This window comes from Peromyscus maniculatus, chromosome 10, assembly GCF_049852395.1.
Source record: "Peromyscus maniculatus bairdii isolate BWxNUB_F1_BW_parent chromosome 10, HU_Pman_BW_mat_3.1, whole genome shotgun sequence".
NCBI classification, from domain to species: domain Eukaryota; kingdom Metazoa; phylum Chordata; class Mammalia; order Rodentia; family Cricetidae; genus Peromyscus; species Peromyscus maniculatus.
This window is the reverse complement of record NC_134861.1, coordinates 9,045,792-9,071,574: the sequence shown is the minus strand read 5'-3', so window position 1 is coordinate 9,071,574 and position 25,783 is coordinate 9,045,792. Positions and strand designations below refer to the sequence as shown.

Here is a 25,783-nt window from a genome sequence, read left to right as displayed (position 1 = left end):
AGACTTATTTAGAGACAGGATCTTGTTTTTAGGCTAGGCTTGCCTGGAAAGACTTGAGACCCTCCTGCCTCCACCTCCTGAGCTGAGAGCCTAGATTACAGGCATGTGCTGTTTATAACATTCCTTCCTTCCTCCCTTTTTCAGTGTGTGTGTGTGTGTGTGTGTGTGTGTGTGTGTGTGTGTGTGTGTGTGTATGTGTATGTATACACATGTATGTGTTCAGTTGCCTGCAGAGACCAGAGAATTTCCTGGAGCTAGAGTGACATGCAGTTTTGAGTAGCTGATCCTGTTTGCTGAAGCTCATATTTAAAGAGCCTGGATGTCACTCCCGTCTTAGGAAAATATCATTCAAATGATGGTGAAACACCTCATTTTAAAAACGAGCAAAAAGGGCCGTGTTAGAGACACCACCTGACTTCAAGCTACAGTGCAGAGCCATGGTAAGAAACAAGAAACCAAACCAGCATGGTGCTGGCTCAGGACAGACATGTAGATCAGTGGGATGGGAACCAGATGTTATCCCAGAGCAATACAGCTGTTTGAGGCTCAACAAAAGTGCCTGGAACACACAATTGGAAAGAGGGAGCAGGTGTGCTGGGAAAAGTGGAGATGTACAGCTCTAAGATGAGATCCCTGTGATGCACGCTACACAAAAAGCATCTGGAAATGGAACAGATGCTAGTGTAAGATTGGACCAGCGGGAAGGCTTCAGTGTAGAGGGAGAGACAACACTGTTCTGGATAGGCTCGGAAAAGCTCGGGAAAGAGCAGCAAGAGTCACCCAACCAGATCGTGCAAAATTTAAAAGCTCCCACACACAGAAGGAAGGTGATTGACAAACTGAAGATGTGCAAAATGGGAGAAATATTTTCCAGATATTCAACAGAGGATTGAGACACAGCGCATATAAATAACTCAAAAACTTAAATGCCCAAAGAACAAACATTCCAATAAACACATGCACAAAACAAGAGAAACTTTTCAGGTGAGGATGTAGAAACTGCCAGCAAATACAGGAAGAAATGTCCACTATTCTTAGCCACCAGGGAAATGCAAATCAGAGCTACATTGAGAGTCCATCTCTCCCATTTAGAACAAACAACTATGAAAGCATTTGTTGGTGAGGAAGCAGAAAAAATGTCCCTTCTACATACTTGGGGGAATGTACTTTGTTTCCTATGCAAATTACTATGGAACACCCCTATATATTTTATTACAATTACATATTATATGATAATAACCAGAGCTGGCGTTATGGTTTCCTGGTGAAGAGCACTGGCTGCTCTTGCAGAGGACCTACTTCCAATTCCCAGCTCCTATAAGATGGCTCACAGCCAGTGCCAAGAGATCAATGCCCTCTTATTCCCTCTGTGGGCACTGCATGCCCAGGCTGCACAAACATAAACAGTCAAAACACCAACACTCATATAATGAACTAAATGAATAGTAAGTAAACGAATATAGAACTACTGGCAGACACAGTTGTGACTCTTCAGGGTGTGTATGAAAAGGAATAAAAGCTGACGATACAGAATCTTGCTTGCATCTGTCTACAGTGGCATCAATCACAGGACTCAAGATACAGAATCAGCCTGGGTGCCTGTCAACAGATCAATTGGTAACAAATACAATGTATGTGCATGATAAAAGTTTATTTTTCCAGAAAGAAGAATGAAATCATTGTGCTATTTATTTTTCGCATGAAACAGAAAAAAATTGAGATCATTATGTTAAGTGAAATAAGCTACACCAACAAAGACATGTATTACAAGTTTTATTTCAAGTGTGAAATTTAGGTGTGGTGTTTTTTTTTTTTTTTTTTGTGTGTGTGTGTGTGTGTGTGTGTGTAGGACAGTAAAGTAACAGAAGACTACTAAGGATGCAGAAGGGGAAAAGGATGATGAGGTATGAAAAGGTTAATACAGGGGTGGACATTGTCAAAATGTCAAAGTTGTGTGGATGTATGATCATGTCATACTGTACCTCAGTTGTTTGTACAATTATAGATGAAATTCAAATATATGCTAACTTAGCTATCCAAATTCCACTACATCAACAATGAATGTGTACAGCAATGATTACAAAATATGATGAAGTTGCAGTAGCATAATATAGCAATTAATGATATTCTTGTATTTAAAGAAACTGAAAAACAAATGTAAAAAGAATTTAGTTTTCTTTAATGTTATGTTTTTTTTTTACTTTATATAATACATTTGTATCATTTTCATTTAAATTAAAACTGTGTGATTATATGTTTGGTTGTGAATCATTCACTTCTGATTGGGGTGTCAACCTTTCACGCTGCAGGAAACTCTAAAAGTGTTATGACTCACAGCCTGCTTAAATTACGTAGAAGCCAACTTAAAGCATCATGCATTATACCATTAATTAGAGACAGTAATATTCATTTCCTTGAACCAAATTTCACTGTAAGTTATATCACTTGGTTTTCATTTATGAATAAAGTTAACATAATTATTTTTTTAAATATTTTTAAAATTATTTCATTTTTCATTTATGTGTATGCATGTCTGTCTTCATGTGTACACACACATGCATGAAGATGCCTGTGGAGACCAGAAGTGGGTGATAGATCCTTGGGAGCTAGACTTACAGATGGTTATAAACCACCTGATATGGGTGCTAGGATCCTCTGAAAGAGCAGCAAATGCTGTATTATTTAAATTTTTTTCATAAAATATATTTTGATCATATTCTTTCCCCTTTCCCAGTTGCTTTCAGATCTTCCCCCTCCTCTCAATCCACCCAATTTCATGTTCTCTCTCTCTCTCTAAAAAAAAAAAAAAAACATCAAAAACACAACAAAAAGCAAACCAAAACAACAATAAAAAAAGCACACACACACAAAAAAATACATGGAATTTGTTTTGTATTGGCCCTTGTATCATAAACTGGCTACTTACACACACACACACACACACACACACATACACACATACATATTATACTATATATTCAACATAATTAAGATATCAACCTTTAGCTCTACATAAATGTGATTTGATCCATATGATCTAGAGTCAGTAGGAATGTGATGGCTAATGGAAATGCACTCTATGTTAGGCATCCATCTTGGTACCCACCAGCCAATCATCTCTGACTCCAGTCCCTAGAAGATACATTCCCAGCAACCTTGACTTAGTGACCCCTACCCCAAAATGTCCAACCGTGACCATCTACTTGTTATGACATGACTAACTGCCTTTTTGGTTTCTGTAACTTTCTTACACAGATAACTAAAGATGGTTTCCTCCTTAACCACTTAAACTTGGCAGAACAGACCAGCTTTGGTTTGCTTGAAGGTCTTCTTGTGGTTTTGCCCTTAAAAAAACCTTTCCTCAGGCCCTTCCTTCATGACATGTCCAAGATTCAGCTCTAAGGCTGTCATCCTGCTAGCAGCTAATCAATAAATCTTTTAACTCTAATTGGATTGAGTCTACAGTCTTTTCCCGGGGGTCACAAACTCCATAACAACACTGTCCTGAAGCTGCTCATTACAAGGGCACTCAGGACAGGTTTCCCCTTAGAATACTTGGCCAAATTCTCTCCTACTGTTAAAGCCACAGAGGTTGTCGACTGGCCACCTCCAGCCTCTCTCTAGTCGCAGGAAGACTGCAGACTGCAGAATATATCTCCTTCTCCAAGTGACTGTTTCCTAAAGGGAGTCATACAATTAAACAGAATTTCCATTCAGACAGTGCCTTAAAGGTGAAAATGCCACTGCACACATTATAGATTTAAAATTATTATAAATAAACATTTCTAGAGGGATTCTGAACTAACTGGTGACTCTAAGAAAGCAAGAGAGGCGATTTAACAGGAAGGTAACACTGACTTCTGGAAGGAAGGGATCCACCGACAACATTCTTGAAGATGGGGCTGGAGAGATGGCTCCAGAGTTAAGATCACATACTGCTCTTCCAGTGGACCCAAGTTCAATTCTCACCACCCACATCGAGTGTTCACAACCAAATGTAACTCCAGCCCAGGGGCATCTGACTCCTCTGGCCTCTTTGAATACCTGAACTCATGTGCACATACCCACACATGTACACATAATTAAATTTAAAAAATCTTAGCCAGGTGGTGGTGGTGGTGGCACATGCCTTTAATCCCAGCACTTGGGAGGCAGAGACAGGCAGATCTCTGTGAGTTCGAGGCTAGCCTGGTCTACAGATAAGAGTTCTAGGACAGCCAGGGCTACATAGAGAAACCCTGTCTTGAAACGCCCCCCCCAAAAAAAAATCTTAATGATGCCATGAAAATGTTTGTATTAGGGATTTTTGTTCCTTTAATTTGTATGTGTATGGGTATTTTGTCTATGTGTATATCCATGTACTATGTGCATGTAGTGCCCTAGGATGCCAGCAGAGGGCATTGGATACCTTGGGACTGTAGCTATGGTCATGAGCTGCCCTGTGGATGCTAGGACTTGAACCTGGGTCCTCTGGAAGAGCAGCAAATGCTCTTAACCACTGAGCCATCTCTCCAGCCCTAATACTTGTACTTTAAAGAGTAAAATTATGTGGATGATGGGTATAATAATCTGTTTAGCTGAAAAAAAATCATGTTGTACATACATTTATTAATAATTATTGTGATCTTAAGTGTATTTAATTAAAAATAAAACTGAAAACCAATATAGAAGTAACTTGTGTTTTGTAAATTGGCTTAGGACTTAAAAAGTTCTTTCTTAGCCGGGCGTTGGTGGCGCACGCCTTTAATCCCAGCACTCGGGAGGCAGAGGCAGGCGGATCTCTGTGAGTTCGAGGCCAGCCTGGGCTACCAAGTGAGCTCCAGGAAAGGCGCAAAGCTACACAGAGAAACCCTGTCTCGAAAAACCAAAAAAAAAAAAAAAAAAAAAAAGTTCTTTCTTAAAGTCATTTCAAGGTTTTTTGTTCATTTGTTTTTTGAGACAGGGTTTCTCTGTGTAGCTTTGGTGCCTGGCCTGGAACTTGCTTTGTAGACCAGGCTGGCCCAAGTGCTGGGATTAAAGTCATGCACCACCATCGCCTGGCCCTTTCAAGGTTTTGCTTTTACTGGCTGCACAATTCACCTGAAACCTGGGCTAACGTCCTTTTTGACCAAGGCATGATTGAGGGATGACAGAGAGCGACTCTGGGGGAGGAGGAGACAACTGGATTTGGTGATCAGCAGAGTGAGCGTGGCTGAGGTCCATTGTTGTGACTTTACCAAGCCATCTAGGGTGGGGCCGAACTTTCCGAGGTTCACACCCCTTCACACTGACCATGCAGTTATTCTGATGATTTTCTGAATATTCTTTCCTTCATTTGTTTCTTTCCTGTGTCATAAGCATGTCTTAAACAGTCTCGAAAACTTGTCAATGACAGTTTGTTAACAGAGACCCTTCCATAGGTAACACCAAAGATCCTAATCCAGGAAAGTCAGAACATGCCAGGGCAAGTCTGTCATTACTCCCTGTCCACCACCATTCAAGTTGTAATACTTCCCAAATAGTTAACACATGCTAAGATTTCTATTTATTAAAATGGCAAAGAGTAGTTTAATAAGCATATAAATGCCTATATAGAAAGCTTTCGATACTAATCTAAAAGACTCACGAATCAGGCTAGCTACATGAGAGCCTTGGGGAGGGGCAAACGGCCACAGAAATCCAAACTGAAAAGGAAGAAACAAGAGCCTCCCTGAACGGCAGGCAGTTCAAGTGCACATCCGTTTTCTAACTCCGAGTCTGTCAGCCTTGGCAGAGGCAAGCCGAGCTCCGCTATTTCCGTGGACTCCGTGGACTCTGCTTGGCTTGCTCACTCGGCTCTTTCCTCAATGGCTGCGTCAGGCCACTCTCTCCCGCATAAGGGTGCTCGGATTTCAGCCTTCCCCCTTCACGGAGACTTTGCTGAGCTCCCCTCGTGGCCAGCTGAGATTCCAAGTTTTTAATTCTGAGTTCCATCTGGCTTATCATTACCACATCATTAGTGTCTCTTAAATCCTCAGTGTGGTTTTCATCTCTTGCTTGGGTCTAAAGCAAAAAGTACAAAATTCCAAAATAATTAACTTTTGATCAATCACTTTGCTCTTGTTCCCTTTCGTTAAGAATCATGGACTCACAGGCAGTTGTAAGTGTGTTAAATAAGATGCTGGGACTTACAATTTTTATTACTAGTGTCAACTGCATTACATTGAAAACATAAAGCCAGGCACATGGGAGGCAGAGGCAGATAGATCTCTGAATTTAAAGTCAGTCTGGTCTATAGAATGAACCCTTGTCTCAAACAAATCCAAACAAACAAAAACCAAAACCTGATTAAAAACTTGAAAACCTAAGAATAGTATATTGTTTTCCTTTGAATGGTGCTAGAGTTGAACCCGGGCCCTGTGTTCGTTACCTCAGCCCTGCGTCACCCTCATGCCAGCCCCAATGTAGTTTCCTAAGTCACAGAACAAAAGAATCAACTCAAAAACATTTTAAAAACCTATCTGTAACTGAAGGAAATATTTAAGAGCATGTTTTAATTTTTCCTTTCCTCTCAATTGTCTTAAAATGCAAATGATTATCTAATTAAAATGTTGTGGAAGATCAATATTTTGTCAACTTGATACTAACCTAGACCTATCTGGGAAGAAGGAACCTCCCTTGAGGAATTTCCTCCATCAGATTGGCCTGTGGGCAAGCATATATGGCATTTCCCTGATTAGTGACTGATGTGGGAGGGCCCAGCCCAGCCCACTGTGGGCGGTGCCATCCCCCAGCGGGCGTTCTGTGTTGTGTAAGAAAGCAGGCTGAGTGCACCTGGAGGTCCAGCCAGGAAGAAGTGTCTCACCACTTCTACTTCCTCAGCTCCATCCTTGGCTTCTCTCCGTGACGGCCTGTGAGCAGGACATGTGAGCCTATTACGAACACTTTCCTCCTGTCTTAGGGTTCCTATTGCTGTGATAAACACCACGACCAAAAGCAAGTTGTGGAGGAAAGGTCTATTTGGTTTACGATTCCAAGTCCATCATGGAAGGAAGTCAGGGCAGGAACTCACACAGGACAGGAACCTGGAGGCAGGAGCTGATGCAGAGGCCATGGAGGGATGCTGCTTACAGGCTTGCTCCCCATGGCTCGCTCTTATAGAACTCAGGACCACCAGCTCATAATGGGGTAGGTCCTCTCCACCAATCACTAACTAAGAGAGCCAGATTTTATGGAGGCATTTTCTTTGTTTTGGTTTGTTTGTTTTTCAAGACAGGGCTTCTCTGTGTAGCTCCGACTGTCCTGGAACTCACTCTGTAGACCAAGCTGGCCTAGAACTCATAGAAATCTTCCTGCCTCTCCTTCCCTCTCTGCTGGGATTAAAGGTGTGCACCACCGCCTAGCTGGAGGCGTTTTCTTGAGGTTCCCTCCTCTTAGATTACTTTAGCGTATGTCAAGTTGACATGGGAGGAGCCAGTACACCTCCCCTAGCTGTTCTTACTCAGTGGTTTTTTTTTTTTTTTTTTTTTTTACTTTTGTTTTTGTTTTTTTACAGCCATAGAAAAGCAAACCAGGAGGGGGGCAGGAAGGGAGAGAACAAGAGAATCTGTGGCTATTATGTAGAACTGAATAGTATTGTAAAATAAATTAAAAAAAATATTTTGTACATAAAAAAAAAGAAAGAAAAGAAAAGCAAACCAGAACAGTGACATACTTTAAACTTTAAAACATACTGAAAACTTGAAAGAAGGATGTATGCCATTCAGAAATCTACAGTCAGCCGCTATCGGAAGAGGAGGAAATGCAAGGGATCTAATCCACATTACCCGTTCAGAAATCTACAAAGTCAACTGCTGTAGGAAGAAGAGGAAATGCAAGGGATAGAATCAGCATTACCGCTGTGCTGAAATGAATTCAAGCATGTTGCAGATTAAAAAAAAAAAAAAAAAAAAGGAAAAAGAAAAAAGCTACCTGCAAATTGCCTGCTCTTCTCAGGTTCTGTTCGGGTTACATTGTTCTCATACCACCTACCACGTTCTCTCGCATCCAGCTTTTGAGGTGAAGAACTTCTTTTTCTAAGTCCTTCTGGTTCGTGAGTAGGTGTCCACACTTCTTTTGTTCTGTTTTTATTGTTATTAGCTCCTGTTCAATTAACTGAAGTTTTACAACCATGTGTAGATATTTGTAATATGTAGTTTCCCAATTTTCTTTCAGCTTGTACAGCTGTATGAATAAAAAATATGGTTTCTCGGTGAAGGATATGAACTGAGACTAGTCTAGCGTAAAGCCAACTGACAATTGATGCCAGTTCAGCTGTAAGAAGCTAAAGCCATACTCTACAGCAGACTACTAGAATGTACTCCATTGAATTATCTAGAAAATAAGCAAAGTTAAACCCAGCAGGAATGACAAACACGTGCTGTTTACACACATCCTCTTTGTCAGACACTTATGCCTCAACCACAGCTGCTGTCATTTTTCCATGCCTAGTTTATTCTTTCCTTAATAACATGATGATAAGTCACATACCAGCAGAAGTCTCTGACCTTTCCTCCCACATTCAATGCCTGCAACTTTTCTTTTTTCTTCTCTCTCTTTCTTCTTTCTTTTCGTTCCTTCTTTCTTTTCTTTTTTTAATTTTTCTTTCTTTCTTCCTTTTTTTTTTTTTTGTGTGTGTGTGTGTGTGTGTGTGTGTGTGTGTGTGTGTGTGTTTTGAGACAGGGTTTCTCTGTGTAGCCCCGGCTGTCCTGGAACTCACTCTGTAGCCTAGCTGTCCCTGAACTCAGAAATCTGCCTGCCTCTGCCTCTTGAGTGCTGGAATTAAATGCATGCACCACTACCACCTGGCTAGTAACATGATTTTTATTTGTTTGTTTGTTTTTAAAACAAAAATGTTCTGATTCAAGAGCATTGACTTGTAAACTTTTGACTCATTCCACAAAATACAGGAGCACATTCAACAACAATAGTGACCAAATTTAGCTGGCTGAATTAGGATGACTTCTCTTGAGTTATAATGATGTTCTATGGTTGTGGTTTTAAAACATGGCTCCATTCTCCCATGGAACCCATCTCCTGAGTGTGAGCTTGTTTTGGTAACTAGTTTCTAGTATGGGTTTTTTGTTTAGACAGGGTCTCACTGTGTATCCCTCACTAGCCTGGAACTACTGGCCTGGCCTCAAACTCACAGAGATCCATTTGCTTTTGCTTCCCAAGTGTAGTAGAATATTATTTTAAGGGGTGTTACTTTTGTTTATGCTGCATTTGTTTAACTCTGTGACGCTGTGTTGCTGTGCCTGTCTGAAAAACCTGATGGTTTAATAAAGAACTGGCCAATAGCAAGGCAAGGGAAAGGATAGGCGGGGCTGGCAGGCAGAGAGTAAATATAGAAGGAGAAAACTGGGAGGAGAGATCTAAGATCTAGGAGCCGGAAAAGGAGGGGGTCTCCAGAGGTCAGCCACCCAGCTACACAGCAAGCCACAGAGTAAGAGTAAGATTTATAGAAGTTAGAGGATGGGAAAAGTCCAGAGGCTACAGGTAGATGGGATAATTTAAGGTAAGAACAGCTGGCTAGAAAGTAAGCCAAGCTAAGGCCGGGCATTCATAAGTAAGAATAAGCCTCTGTGTGTGATTTATTCGGGAGCTGGGTGGCTGGCCCCCCAAACGAGTGAAAAACCCAACACTACCCAAGTGCTAGGATCAAGACTAAGTCTGACAGAGCTTGCACACAGACTTCTCTAGGGGAGTAATACTTAGTAAGTTACTGCTATGATCACGATTTCAGTGCTGTGCTCCCTGGATGTTTAGGGGCTGTGCTCTGGACGTGGATTTCTTCTGATGGGCTGAGCTATTGCCCTGTGGATCTTGGGGTGGGCTGTGCACCTCTAGTGGTTTAGGTGCAGGGGGTGAATATAAGGAACCAGAACCGTAGTGTCTGAGAATGAAGTTTGTGCTGTGAAGAGGATCAACTTTGGTTTGGTACCAAGTCAGATACCAGGTGTTGTGTCTACTTCCTCCAAGCTGGAACGCCCCTTGCTGGAGGGAGAAAGAGGTTCCTGGGGCCCAGGATGCTGGGAAAAACCATGGTCTTAGGAAACCCACTCAGGTTACTTGATGGGCAAGGCCTTTCCCAGAGTTGTGAAAGCAGTAATTGCTGGGAAGTGAGTACTATCCAGCAGAGCTGCCATCAAGCTGTGAGGAGAACTCCTGGGGTGCAGCTTTCCCGAGTCATTACTCATGCTGAGACCGGCCTTTTGAGTCACCCAGGTTCACAACACACCCATTAGGCTTGGGTGGACTCATTTTCTTTTCTTTTTTGGTTTTTGAGATAGGGTCTTTCTGTTATGTAGCCATGTCTATCCAGGAACTCACTATGTAGACCAGGCTGGCCTCAAACTCACAGAGAACCACCTGTTAGGATCCTGTACATGCGCAGCTCAGGGTCTTGCATCTTACATCATCAACGGGCACTGGCGACTACATACCCACCTTAAAAAGCCAGATGCGGACACCCACCCTCTCTCTGTGCTCTCTCTCTCTGTTCCCGTTCTGCTCCCGCCATCTTTCTTTCTCTCCAGGCCTGGTTCTCCTCCCTTCTATCCCCTACTTCTTTCTAATAAAGCTCTTTGTAACTCTGGTGGCCGTGGCGGTGGCTGTGGCCATGGCCTGTGACTTTTCTGCCAGTAACCAGCACTACCACCAACACTGTTTATCATAACCATCACCACCTGCTTCTGCTTCATGAGCGATGGGATTAAAGGTGTGCTCCACTATGCCCAGCTTTGGATTTGGTGGTTTTTTGGTTTTGATTTTGGTCTATCATCATACCCTGTCTTCCCAGAAAACTCACTCAATACCACATCAAAAGAGACTCTCACTGCCGACAGTAAGATGACCATTGGTTTAATTTCCAATGAGACAAGCTGACGTCATGTCCCTTTTCTTAGTTGGCAAAAACACTGATGTGAACTAAAATGAAGGGATAAAACTTAAATGCTGTCAGCAGGGAACTGGGTCAACAGATTCTGTGGCCACGATTTGAGGAAATGAGAGCAAGAGGAAGTACTAGGTGAGAGTCTGACTGTTTCAGAGCAGGAGGGAGAAGGAACCAGCTATCTCTGAAGGCCCCAGCTTACTGTGATGTGGAACCAGCAAGGCATAAGCGGCCACATTAACCCCCGCTGGATAAAGAGCTTCCCATTCCACATGGGATTCCCTGGGAGCAAAGGGACTGCAGGGGAGCTAACCCCTCCTCAGCTGCATGCAGGGGAGCCAACCCCTCAGCTGCATGCAGGGGAGCTAACCCCTCCTCAGCTGCATGCAGGGGAGCTAACCCCTCCTCAGCTGCATGCAGGGGAGCTAGCCCCTCCTCAGCTGCATGCAGGGGAGCTAACCCCTCCTCAGCTGCATGCAGGGGTTAGCAGGGGAGCTAACCCCTCCTCAGCTGACCCTCCTCAGGTGGGACCAGGTTAGAAAAGTAATAGGAAACACCATAGCAACTGGAGCTGCTGCCAGCTTTTTGAGAGCTCTTCCTTGATTGGCCCTTATTTGCACGCTAACCTTATTTGCATGCTAATCAGGGCCCAGGGCCCATAGTTTCTGATGTTCTGGGGCTGCAAGAACAGAAGCTTGAGAGCTGGGTAGAGGAAGAGGAGGACTGGCTCGCATGGCCGAACTTCGCCCTGCACAGAGCGCTGACTGAAGCCTTCTGGATGCGCATGCGCTGCTGCTGCTCTCTGTGACCTGCAGGCTTGCTCTGCAAGAGACTGTTCCTGGCTGGCGCCAATGCCCTCTAAGAGCCTTCCAGCTGTGGCACGTACAGTCACTTGGTTGGCACCCAGACGCCTGCTGAGGGCTTACAGGTGGCATACTACCAACTGCTCTCTGTGGGCATCCTGTTGCCGGGTCTCGGGGATCTTACTTTCTCATTCATATTGTTATTCCCTCGTGGCAAATGCTGCCCTTAGTTTTTCTTTTTCTTTTTTTTTTTTTTTTAAAGATTTATTTATTTATTATGTATACAGCATATGTGACTGCCGACCAGAAGAGGGCACCAGATCTCATTACAGATGGTTGTGAGCCACCATGTGGTTGCTGGGAATTGAACTCAGGACCTCTGGAAAGAGCAGTCAGTGCTCTTAACCTCTGAGCCATCTCTCCAGCCCCTTGCCCTTAGTTTTTCTTTGCTGTCTTCCCCGCAGGGAAAGTGACGAGAGCAGGGAGGAGAGAGTCTGTTCCTTTGAGAAGGAGAAAGTCTGCACCAGAGTGACATTAACATTCCAACCACAGCTGTCACAGCAGACAGCTGGCAGCAAGCCCCGCCCCGCTGCTGGAAAGGCGTTCTCACCCGAGAAATCGATTTGATTTGCTCCTGGCTTACAGGACCCAAAGCAAACGCCCATGTTTATGATCAGTTGAATCTCAACAAAATGCTGCAAAACCACTCTTCAGAGCATTTTTTTCTTTCAACAAGAAATGATCCTGGGGCAACTTGGTATCCACGCGTGAAAAAACAAGTGTGGGTGACTACTAAACACCACCAATAAAATTCACTCAAAATCCAGCATTAAAGTTTGAGATGAGACGCACAAATTCTAAGAAAAGGACATGGGCATACGTCATCGTGGCAAACTTGGTGTTAGGACATGAAAGCATAATGTGCCAGTGTACTTCAGAGACACTGCTATGGAGTGCAAGGGCAAGCTGGTTAGAAGAATACTGGAACATTCGTGTGCCTGATAAAGAACTCATGTCCAAGATCTACAAAGGACTACAAATACCGGTGAGAAGTGAATCCAATTGAAAACTGGAGAAACAATCTAGATAGACCTTCTCTAAAGAGGTAGCTAATGGCCACTAGGCCCACATAGACCCCTGTGCGCCACACATCAGGGGATTACAGATGGAAACTCCTGGGACCTACCCACCACTTCACGGAAACTTGGTTTAGTTAAAAAGATGAAAGAAGCCAGTGTGGTGGGTGGGCCACACCTTTAATCCCAGCCGGGCAGGGGCAGGGGCAGGGGCAGGGGCAGGGGCAGGGGCAGGGGCAGGGGCAGGCGGGGGCAGGGCAGGTGGGTTTCTGCAAGTTTGAGGTCAGCCAGGGCTACATAGTGAGTCCCTGTCTCAAAACAAACAAAAATAAAAAGATGGAGTGAGTGTTGGCAATGAAGTGGAGAAGCCGTGGTGCCTCTTCAGGACTTGTGGCCCGAAGACTGCAGCCACAGGAGAAGGCACACCCTGGTGGCTCCTCAGAAGGGCAAGTATACAGCTATCACGTGACTCAGCCAGCCAAGAGAAATGAAGCCATTTCATGCAGGACTCGGGCCTGCACTGACAGAGCACTGTCAGCAATCCAAGTTCAAAGTAGACCACCCAGAGGTCCATCGATCGGGGTGAGCGTATAAACAAAACGTTCGGCTTACCCACGTAACAGGACACCAATCGGCAATGAGAGGAAATGAAGACCTTACAAGGTGTTCGAACAGGGTGAACAATGAAAGTATGCCCAACAGAAGGAGCCAGACACAAAGGCAGACAGAGTGCGGACTGTGTCTCTCCACACCAACTGTTCAGACAGACGAACCTGACAGCCGTTAAGTGTACGGGGTTCCTTAAGTCTCGGCATGAAAGAGCATGCCGAGGGCAGATTTGGATGATAAAAATACTAAGAAATTGAGATGATATTTGTGGATCTGTGAATACAAAGTGTTACTAAATTGTAATGTGTACTTCAACTGACTGGCTTTCACAGCCTGTCCACCACAGCCCGAATGTGCTGCTAGCTAACAGAACCGGCAGGGTGCTGAGGATTTTGACACTGTAATGGCCGACTGTTAAGTCATCCGCCAGCATTAAGAGGAGCTGAGGGATGGCTCAGTAGTCAAGAGCCCTTGCTGCTGTCCAGGAGACCTGAGTTTGGTACCAAGTATCCACACGGTGGCTCACAACCATCTGTAACTCCAGTTCTGGGGCGTCCAATGTCCTTTTCTGGCTTCTGAGGGCACTAGTCATGCATGGTATACATACACATGCAGGCAAAGCACTCATACACATGAAATAAAAGAAATAAGTCTAAATAAATAAGAGGAAGGTTTAAAGAGAATCAGCACAATTCACTTTTAATAGAAAACATAGACATTTTCATTGATTGCAAGTCAATTTTTTTTGACTCTTTGTTTTACTGGCCAGTAAACAAAAATATATAGTTATATTTACCCAAAGCAAGAGCTATTGAAACTTACAGATTATTGAAATTACCTCATGCCTTAGTGTAGTAATTGGAATGTGCATATCAAATTGGCTGTTTTTTAAATCTCCAGGACCACTAAGCTCTTGGTCTTCATGCTTATTTAACTTCTTTTTTGTCTCCTCAAAGAGCTTCTTAAATCTGTGAAAATGTACAGAATCGGCATACAAATGTCTTCAGCATCAATATTTAATAATTTAAGCAGATAATATGCAATATCATCAAAGGAACAAAACTGTAAGTTATGAATGTCTCATTTGTCTCAACCTAAAATGAATTGAAAGTATTCTAATGAAATTATAATCTTTAAATACATTTTTTTGTGTGTGAATGTTTTGTCTACATGTATGTATGTATGTGCACCACATGCATGCCTCATGTTCACAGAGGCCAAAAGAGAGCGTCAAATCTTCAGGACGGGAGTTACAGACAGCTGTGAGCCACCATGTGGGTGCTGGGAATTAACCCAGGTCCTCTGCAAGAGCAGCTAGTGCTCTCACCCCTGAGCCATCTCTCCAGCCTGGAATTACAATCTTTATTTTTTTATTTTCGAAATTAAAATAGAATTACATAATTTTTCTCCTTTCCTCCCTCCAACCCTTACCATGCACCCCTCTTTCTCTCTCAACTCCAAGGCTTCTGTTTCTTTAATTGTTGTTACATATATGTAGTTCTAAATGTATAAATGCAACCTGTCAATCCATACAATGTTACTTGTATGTATACAATTTCAGGGCTGACCACTTGGTTCTGGAAAACCAGCTGGAGGGCTCTTCCCGCTTGGGGGGGGGGGGCACCAGACGACATGACACTGTTTCTTCCTCTCTCAGTGTTTCTTAGTTGCCTGCAGTTCTTTGTCTGGAGTTGAGGCCCCAGGAGATTTCCCCCTTCCATGTTAGTGTGTCTGCTGGTGTCATTCTTGTTCAGTTCATGTGGATGAGGTTTCATGGTTGCAGCTTCTTGACGTTTCTAGGGGACACAGTCTCAGAGCAAACCATGTTTTTTGTCTCTTGCATCCGTCCCACCCTTCTGCTCTCATCCTTGAGTCTTAGGTGGGAGCTGTGTTGAGATGCATCAGCTGGAACTGGGCTCCACACAATCACTTGCTCTTTGCATTTTGATCAATTGTGATTTTTTTTTTGTAGTTTTCTCTGTTTATTGCAAAGAGATATTTCTTTGAAGAGGTGTGAGAGCTACACTTATGTGTGGATATATGAAGAAATATTTAGAATGTAGTTAGAAGTGACATGGGTTTAGTAAAGTAGTGGTTGTAGGTTTCCACAATAGGAACTCACTTTCAACCTCTGGCAAATATCCAGGGGCAACATCAATGGCCTATACTGTCTTTGGAGTCTCTTGGATAACTCTGACCAACAACTCAAAATCGGGCTTCCCATGTCTGGTGTTGGGATTTTTGTTACATAGTCAATGGCTCTTGGGTAAATTGTAGACTTAATAAATAATATGAAAAAAAATTTTATGACATTTATATCACACAAGGAACAAGTATTAGACCCACATTCAGATGTTTTGTAATTATTATTATCCATTTTAGCATGCGACACTGACAAATTTTTTTTTTTTTTTGGTTTTTCGAGACAGGGTTTCTCTGCGTAGCTTTACGCCTTTCCTGGAGCTCACTTGGTAGTCCAGGCTGGCCTCGAACTCACAAAGATCTGCCTGGCTCTGCCTCCCGAGTGCTGGGATTAAAGGCGTGCGCCACCACCGCCCGGCGATACTGACAAATTATTAAAGGTTAGCTGTAACTCAGAGATTAGTAACTGGGGTGAGGCAGGAAAACATACTTACACATGAATGTCACCGAAAGATGCAGATAGGCCTTGGTCCTTGTTTACTGGATTGGGTCCAGAAGAAGACGAGGACGTGCGTGCAGAGAGCACTCAGGGAGCACTCAGGGAGCTCAAGCACAGTGGTAGAGTGAGTGCTCACTTACCATACTTACCAATAACCGCTCAGTAGTGCTCTGTGCGGTACCCACAGATTTGTCAAAGACCTGCATTTTTCTTCCTATTTTAAGTTTCATTCCATTATGATCCCAAAAGAATCAACAAATCCTTTTTTTTTTTTTTTTTTTTTTTGGTATTTATTAAGATTTTCTTTTTTGGCCTAAAATGTTATTTATCTTTAGGAATGTGATGTGGGCTTCTAGAAAGTGTATTCCGTAGTTGTTAGTTGGAACCCTCTGTAGGAGTCTGGTAAGCCCATTTTGATCTATCCTTTGATTTAGCACTGCAGGTTTTAGGTTTATTTAAAATCCCGAGTCTGGACATTACATGTCTATTTACAAGTGCAATGCATTCTTGGAAGAATATCCCATTTGTTAATTCACAGGGGCCTTCACCGTATCTTTAAGTTTTGTCTTAAATACTACTCAATCAGATGTGCACTTAGGTATTCCTAATTGTTTTCAGCTTCCGTTTACCTGCTGTATCTCCCCGTCCTTTCTCTCGGTGTGTGTATTTGACGGCACTGTGTTTCTTCCAGATGATAAAACCATTGCTATTCTTACTAAGGTCCCATTAGAAGGGTCACTCCAGGGTCAAAGCTCTCCAAACTGGCCTTCACAGCAGAGTTATCACAGATCCCTAGGAACGATCCCCCACACCTCTGTCTTTCATAGTTGTTGCTCCCGGGGAACAGCCTTGACAGACAAAGAAACTACAAGTGACTTGTAGATTAGCGTCCAAAAAACACCACACAGAAGTAACCGAGGGGCTGGAGAAATGACTCTGGGCTTAGAGTCTCCCTGCTCTCACAGAGGACCTGAGTTTGCTTCCCAGCATCCACATAACAGCTCACAACTACCTGAAACTCCAGTTCCAGTGGATCCAACACCCTCTTCTGGAGGGCACCAGGCATGCATGTGGTGCACAGACATACATGCAGGCACAACACTCATGCACATGAAATAAATGACAATGAAGTTATTCAGCACCAAGCGGTCATCCCTAAAATTGCTTAGGAGCATTATGAAGTGGACCCAGTAGACTGTATGTATACATTTACACACATAAATGTAACAATAGAAATGAAAGAAAACGAGGCTCTGAATTTGAGAGGGAGTTGGGGGACATGAGAGGAGTCGGAGGGGAAATAAAGTAAATATGGCACTCATATATGAAATCCTCAAAACATATGAAATTATAAAAATTGCAATGCAACTAATCATTAAAAAGATTTAAAATATTAAAATCTTACCCAGTGAGTTCTGTCATCAGTTCCTCATTTTTATCCATCTGTTTTGCCAAAGTACATTCTAGAGACTGTGTTTGCTTAATGAGTTTCTTTGTTTCATCTCCAAGCTTTAAAAAATTATAAAAATATTTAAAAATATCAAGAGTCATTCTTCTCTTTTTTTAAGAGTTGGAAATTACTTTTTTATTTGTGAAATACAGAAATTTGACTGAATAGGGCCTTAAAAGGGTACTTAGTATATCTAGTGTATAGCCTTAGCAAAATATAAAATCAAAGGAAGAATAAAAGAACCAGAAAAATAACAAAACAGCAAAACAAAACCTAAATTTATTCAAACCCCAAAACAAACCAAAACTATTTACACTAGGAAAGAAGCATTCTCATCATGCAGAGTTAGAGCGATGTCCTACACCCTGTGGCTGGCTTTGGACATAAGTTGAAAGACAACCCTGAATTGAAATACCCTCTTCAAGACAAGTGTAGTCATGCCACTTTGGGGCTTTTAGGTTAAGCCCTTGCCACAGTTGATCTTATGCCATGATGGCCACTATATAATTCTGTCACCCAAAATGTGTCTGTGTGCAGATTCAAGACCAAAAAAGAACATGGGGGAACATCTGCTACTCAAAGACATAAAAGTTCGTGGTGGCATCCATGTAATCCTAAGTAATTTCTCAGAACAATTCACTTCAACATCACATGTACATGAAATTGAGTAGCTCCAGCACTGGACTGGACTGGAGAATACGATGCTTCCTCCATGTGGTCTGTCTGGATAGCAGCATGACAACAACACAGTCTCCGTTGACATATCTCCCTCCACATATGAAGGGCCAAGGACTCAGTCAGCTAACAAAAGTCTGTAGCACTAAAGTTTCAGAGCAACTAGGAGCAGAAACATATTCTCTCTCCATGTTGTTGTGGCCCTCACTGGGACCACTTGCTGGTAGAGATCAGCTTTTTATGCATAATTCTTGGTGTTTATTTTTTTGAATTTCAAGCATCTTCTTGATGGTTTCTTTATTTCATAACTAGTGAGTCAACAGACACATGGATCAGATTATGGATGGACCACCCGCAGGGCAGATGATATTTGCCTCACTGGTGATTTTACAACTAGTTGTACATGTCTTGTTTTGAGGAGGCCTTGATCATAGAGTGGAAAATGTCAGGTGTTCTGGTTGACTATGGATTCCTTCAGCCCTCTCAGTTCTCATAAAGGGTGTTGCTTATGACACTTAGTGCTCCTGCTGCAGCAGCTCTGTCCGCAGGAGGCTCTCATCCTGAGCTGTGGACTGTTCCAGCTCATGTTGGAGTTTTTCTGACCTCATCTGGGAGACAGTCAAATGATGCTGCAGCTTTATTGCCAAGTGTTTTTGCTGTGTGACCAGCTCCCTCTGCTTCAGCAAGCTCTGAAGTCTCTCCTCCATTCGTTGCTGCTCCTGCTGTTGCTGGTTCTGGAGGCCACTGGTCTCTTCTTGGTCCTTACTGAGCACTTTCAAGTCACCCAAGTGGTGCTTCAGCAGGACCCACCCAATCCTCCAGTAGTTTTTTCTTCTCTTGCCCCAGAATGTCCAACTTCTTCTTCAGCTAACTCTGATCCATCAGGAGCTGGCTCTGCAGATCACAAAGGAAGACTTTCTCCTTGGTCAGCTCTCTGAGATTCTGTGAGGCCTCCATATTCTCATTCTCAAAATTCTGCAGGTCTGATATGACCTGCTGATGTTCCATCTTGAGCATTTCACAGAAAGGATTTGGCCTGTGGTATGGCCTGTTGTCCAAGGATCCTTCAGTTACTACATTCTTCTATTCTAAAATCATTTCTTATAAGCTTATGGCTTATAAGTATATAAGCCATATAAGTGGCTTTAATCATAAGATTTAATCTTAAATCTTATGGCCATATAAGTAATATGGCATTTGTACAACTTTGTAGCATTCCACTTAGGATCAAAAAGTAACTCCTTAAAACCAACTCTCATTTATTTATATATTAATATTTAATTTTGAAGAAATTTATTATTTTTTGTTTGTGCCCCACCTCTATGTGTGTGTGTATGTGTATGTGTACATGCCACATGTGTGCAGGTGCCAATTGAGGTCAAAAGAGGGTGTCAGATATACTGGAGCTGGAGTTACAGATGTTTGTGAGCCACCAGATGCGGTGCTGGGCACTGAATTTGGATCCTATGGAAGAGCAGCCAGTGTGTTAACTGATGAGCCATCTCTCAGGCCCCCTCATCATTAATTTATAGTCCTTTAATTTGTTGAATCATTCTCACCTGATTTTAGAATGAGAAAAAAATATTCATTCTCTTGGGAGAATTCTCCTGGGAGTTTGAAATTTTCTTCTCCACTTACTATTTTTCTTTTAGGAGTGTCTCCCCACTAACGCCACAAAGCATAACCCATGCCCGATTCTTCTGGATTCCCTGCCATCCTGATTAAGCCCTCTCAGTGGGCTCCAATATTCCTTAACACACACAGCTCATCTAAAAATCTCTTTTTGCCACCTAGTACTTTCTATTAACTTAAAATCTGATTTTAAAAAGGATTTATTCTGTTTTATGTGCATGTGTGAGAGCCTGCATGTATGTACACGTGTACCTGGTGCATATGGAAGCCAGACAAGGCCATCAGTCCCCCTGGAACTGGAGTTATAGATGACCGTGAGTCACCATGTGGGTGCTGGGAATGGAACCTGGGTCCTCTGCCAGAGCAATGCATGCTGAGACATCTCTCCAACCTCTTTTTTTTTTTTTTTTAAGGTTTACTTATTATGTATACAGTGAGTGTTCAGCCTACAGGCCAGAAGAGGGCACCAGATCTCATTGTAGATGGCTGTGAGCCACCATGTGGTTGCTGGGAATTGAACTCAGGTCCTCTGGAAGAAGAGCCAGTGTTCTTAACCTCTGAGCCATCTCTCCAGCCTCTCCAACCTCTTAAAATCTAAGATTTAATCTTAAAATTCATTAACAAAATACAGAGTGACAGGGACATTTGGAGTCCTCACCATGTTTTCTGTCTTGTGAGCAAATTCTAAAGATGCACGTACTTCTCCATAGGCAGCTTGAGCCCCACTTCCTTCATGAAGGCGGAAGCCCTGCTGTTTCTTTCCTCTGGTAAGTCACCGGCTTCTTCCAGAGGTCCCCGAGGCCTCCTTAGGTCACAGAGTCCACAGTTCCAGTCTTGGCCTATTATTGAGGTCACTCTTTCATTTATATCTTCCTTCTAGTTCAGTTCTTATGGATTACCACCCATCATCCATCGCTGAATGGATGGTAATGGAGCGAATTTCCTGTGGATTTTGATTGGTGCTCCTTTGAAAGTCCCATGACTTTTCCACGCGCATATCACTGGTTGTTTCCCTCTCTTTTCCTTTGCTACACTGACAACCTTGGTTAATATTGTTCTAAAATATTGTTCTGAAAGTCCCTTTCAGATGGAGACTCAACTATATTGTGGAGGCTTGGGTGAGCCAGAGCTCCATTTTCTACCCACCTCAGACATTTTGCACAAAACTGTAAAATTGTATATGTAAGATACCTCAGCTCTGATGATCTCTGGCATATTGAGAATATTCTGGAGAAGTTACTGATGGAGCTGGGGGATAAAAAGCTCATTTATTTTTTGAGTCAGAGTGGGCCTCGAGTGGCTGCTATTTCTATGCCTTATTCCTTATTCATTCTGGGGGGAACCTGTAAAATATGCCTCATTCTTCTTTTAAGATTTATTTTATTTTATGTGCACAAATGCCTTGCCTGAATGCATATATGTGCACCATGTGCATGCCTGGTGTCCCTGGAGGTCAGAGATGGCATCAGATCCCCTGGAGCTGGATTTACAGGCAGCTTTGAGCCCTCATGTGGGTGCCGGGAGTGGAAACTGGGTCCTCTGCAAGAGCACCAAGTGTTTTAACCTCCAAGCCGTCTGTCTAGCCCCTGCCTCCTTCTTTCTGAATAAGCTAAATAGGTTTGGAATCCTGCCATACAGCTCTCAAGCTTTACTATTTCAAGTCAGTACACTTCTGTATGATACTTAGTAAAAGGATGTCCTTGGCATTCTCACACGCGGAGGGCGCTTCAACACATTCTTCTTTCTGTCATGTGTGAAGGATCAAAGTAACACGGGGCCGATTTCTAAGGAATCTAGAATTCCTTTTCCGTGCTCCTTCATGGTGTGGAGGAGACTTAGAGCTCTGTTTCTGTGCAGTCTGTCACCAGCAATGGAGCCGCACAGCGCCTGCTTTTGAGAGTTAACAGGTTCCGGGGGCAGCCATGTCCTGGCTCCAGGTGGGTGGGTGTTCACGATGTAGACATCTGACTGTGATGTCTGGAATGCAGTGTGAGAATCAGGAGACTTCTGTTCTGTCTGGGGAGGAGCCGAGCTTTCACTATCCATCATTAAAGTGGAATCCTAAGCTGTTGTTTCCTCTGAGAGCAGAGGAGGCATTCTGTTTTCTCTGAGCAGGACAGGAGCGTCTCTGGATTTGGAAGTGGGCTCCACCACGAAGCTTCTTTGGTTCATCTTCCTTCCTTGTCCCTTCTGGGTTCTGTGTAGAGAGCACAAAGGCCTTGAGCACACAGACGAGCGCTGGAGAAGCCGGAGAGTTGAACACACTGTTCACCTCTTCGATGGACTGAGGTGTGCAGCTGCCCTTCCTCGAGGTCGTTTTAAAACCTGGTGATCCTCTGCTGTGTGATGGGACAGGCTCTGCCCGGATCTCCCAGAATTCATGGTTTTACTTATCTCACTAAATCCTGAGCACTGCTTTTAGGCCATAAACCCACTCTTAGGAGTGAGGTCACTTGTGCTTTACAGCAGCCTAAGTGACTTCTGTGTCATCTTAGGGCCAGGCCAAGCCTGACACCACAGGCGTTATGTTTACCTCAGTCAAGCTCCCTGGACCCTAAATCTTGGGCACTATCTGAGTCAACAGTATCCATACTTGTAAGAGGAACCAGATGTACTTTGTAAGGAATCTCAATGTAAACATGTCTTAAATTGTGCACTTGGGACTGAGTTAATTGTTATCTGAATACTTTTTTCCAAACGTGTGCTGTGCTTAAATATGGCTAACGTAAACTGATCTGGGCCAGACTTTAGAAGTCCTGGTCCAGCGCTGGTTACGGTACAATTGGGCTGAGCCGAGTTTCATTCTTGTCTCTTTTTTTTTTTTTTTTTTTTTTTTTTTTGGTTTTTCGAGACAGGGTTTCTCTGTGTAGCTTTGCGCCTTTCCTGGAACTCACTTGGTAGCCCAGGCTGGCCTCGAACTCACAGAGATCCGACTGCCTCTGCCTCCCGAGTGCTGGGATTAAAGGCGTGCGCCACCACCGCCCGGCTTCATTCTTGTCTCTTTGCGGACCATTTTACCCCCTGCCCGCTGTACTCCCATGCCTGTGACCCACTCCTGTGACAGCCACACAGCTTCTGCCATTGAGCTTTCCTGCGGACACTGGCCTTTCACTGCGGGAGGGGGGAGGGGGGCATTGGACAGCAGCTCCCCAGGGCAACCGCGCTGAGGCCAAGTAGAGGACTGTGTTCTTAGAAAGCTGGTGGACATGATGTATAGCAAAACAGTTTCTGAATCTTCATTCTTTAAGGTCCCACTAAATAAAATGTTTCTTTCATGTAGTCAATGGCGTTGCCTTTTTTTGAAAAATACACAGGAAAACGTTCCTTGGTGGAAATGTTTGTATAATGACAAAATAGCCATTCTTCAAAAACATTTTTTCAACACCTATTTGACGTGTGTGAGTGTTTTGACTGCATGTATGCCTGTGTACCATGTGCATGCCTGGTGTCTGTGGAGGTCAGAGGAGGACATCAGAGATCCCTTGGAACTGGAGCTATGGATGGTTGTGTGGCACCTTGTGGGTGCTGGGAACTGAACCTGGGTCCTCTGCAAGAGCAACAAGAGCTCCTAAGTGCTAAGCCCTCTTTCTAGCAAGGATCTGTTCTTAATCAGAATTGGAAGTTATAATTCATCCATTCTCAAAACTTCACTGAAGGCTTCTGGTAACAGACTTGGAACTCTGGACCAGGTATCTATGGAATAGTCTTAGAATGGTAAGACCTTCCCAGTGATCACGACAGCTGCACACTACATCCACAGCAACCCTTCCACAGTAACCACGAGGTGCAAATCATCCACAAGTCCATTAATCAACTAATGGAGAAACAAAATGATGTATTCTAAAGCATTATGTTATGTATCACAATATTTAAAACTTTACATTAATTATCATATATAAAATTATAAAACATTCATTTTATAAAAATCCTGTTTAGTAAAATCTTTTTTTCAAGACAGGGTTTCCCTGTGTAGCCTTGGCTGTCCTGGAACTTGCTATGTAGACCAGGCTGGCCTCAAACTCAGAGGTCCATGTGCCTCCTGAATACTTGGATTAAAGGTGTTTACCACCATGCCTGGTGTATTCTTAATTTAAAAAAAGAATTTCTTTTCACTTATGTGTATGTGTACATATGCCACATGTGTACAGGTACCCACAGAAGTCAGAAGAGGGTATTAGATTCTCTGGAGCTGGACTTCAAGGTGGTTGTGAGCTATCTGATGTGGGTGCTAGGAACCAGATTCTGGTCCTCTACAAGAACAGCGCATGCTCTCAACCGCTGAGCCATCTCTCCAGCTCCTTGTTTAGTTAAGTCTTGCTACCAAAGTCCCTAATTTTTATCATTTCAATGAACTTCTATAAAATCAAGAGGATGTACACACACACACACACACACACACACACACACACACACACACACACCACAGTCACAACTATGTAGCCCTGGCTGGTCTGGAACTCACAGAGATTCATCTGTCTTGGCCTGAGTGCTGGGATTAAAGGCATTTTGCCACCATGCCCAGACACAGGATATATGTGTGTTTCAAGACAGGGTTTCTCTGTGTAGCTTTGTGCCTTTCCTGGAACTCACTCTGTAGCCCAGGCTGGCCTCGAACTCACAGAGATCCGCCTGCCTCTGCCTCCTGAGTGCTGGGATTAAAGGTGTGTGCCACCACCGCCCTGCCCCAGGAAATATTTTTTATCAATGGCATTTTTCATATATCCTAAAATATTCCCATACAATTGTAGTGATAAGTAAATAAAGTAAAGTCTTTGTGTCTGGCTCCGAGTGAAATGTTTCAGCGAAGCCTTTGCTATGTTGGGTTAATCAGTAGAGGCTGAGAAACTGCTTTGAGACTGAACCTCAGAGCGTCTGTATTTGGTGCTACGCGAGAGCTTGGTCCTAAGACACTCCTGGCAGACCTGGACTTCTTACTTTCGCTTATGGCTTGCCACAGTCGAAAGGGACAGAGATTTGTGTGGGGTGTCTGCTCGCCGCGAGGCAGCAAGAGCCAGATGACTCTGGTAGGTGGAACCTTTCCCAGCCCCAGTGAACCCTGTACATGTTTGAATAAAGGAACTGGAGTGAGTTAGCTGGGTGTCGGTCTTTCCCAAGAAGGCTGTACCCCTCTGCTCCGTCGGAAAATGAAGGCGTAGCGTCTTGGAGAGCTTCTCTCTCCACTGCGGCACCCAGGACCCACATCAACAGTGTGTGATCCCCCAGGAGGAGGGAACATCTCTAGTATGGCAGAAAGAAACAAGACTCACCAAACCTTCGTGTAGCAGTTGAGTCTGAATCTGTTCAATTTTTGCTGATTGCTCTTTCAGTGTAATTTTTAACTTGGAAAGTCGAACTTCAAGCCTAAAATGCATTTGATAATGATTCACATATAGAGTTTTAAAAAACATTACCACAATTTCTGGACTACCATCTGAAAGAAACATTTCATTATTAACGTTTGAAAAGCATGTGATTTGGAAATTTTCATTTTCTTCCTGCTGTGTTTTGTGGATAATGTACATAATAGTGTAAAATATTCACATTTATTTTTTGCAGGGTCTGGGACCAAACTCTTCACTTGGTACACACAGAGATCATGCCCTGTCCAACTGAACTACATCCGAGACTTAAACCATTAGCATACTTCTGAAAGTTCCCTGGCTTTCCAGGAGGGTGTTCATTATCATACCGGTAGGTTTTCTCTGCTGTACTGTTCTTCTTACCAAACTCATGATACTGTGTGCTGCTCTACTTTGTACCTTTGTAAGATGGCGTGTGTCTTCTCAGAACTCTGCACTGTCTCTGAGAGTTGATCCTGTGGTCCTTGTAACTAAAGCGAGCAATGAAAAGGAAGTTGTTAATACTGGTGCATCTATTGGCATTTCTGTACAAGTTATTTTGAGATTCACAAAGTAAGATATATAGATCTAGGGCTGAGGATGTGACAGAAGAATATTTGCTAAATAGTCAAAGTCTTCTTAAAGGGAGGTAATGTTCTTGGAAAAT

General features: G+C 43.2%; 1 protein-coding gene across 12 annotated transcripts in view; it reads right to left on the bottom strand.

The window, feature by feature from the left end:
- Positions 1–5,498: 5,498 nt before the first annotated feature.
- The window catches only part of LOC102922011 (uncharacterized), a 134,190-nt gene continuing 113,905 nt past the window's right edge, over positions 5,499–25,783 (bottom strand). For 9 of the 12 annotated variants that reach the window (XM_076545857.1, XM_042285666.2, XM_076545858.1 and 6 more), the window contains 6 exons: positions 25,537–25,607; positions 25,045–25,138; positions 17,426–17,529; positions 14,218–14,347; positions 7,990–8,181; positions 5,499–6,021 (listed from right to left, as the gene is read on the bottom strand). In XM_076545857.1, coding sequence (XP_076401972.1) covers positions 5,770–6,021; positions 7,990–8,181; positions 14,218–14,347; positions 17,426–17,529; positions 25,045–25,138; positions 25,537–25,607 — 843 coding nt within the window. In that variant the 3' untranslated portion in view covers positions 5,499–5,769. Of the gene's footprint in view, positions 6,022–7,989; positions 8,182–14,217; positions 14,348–17,425; positions 17,530–21,691; positions 21,975–25,044; positions 25,209–25,536; positions 25,608–25,783 lie in introns of those variants that run through there. The other 3 variants (XM_076545861.1, XM_076545860.1, XM_076545863.1) reach the window with 3 other exon arrangements.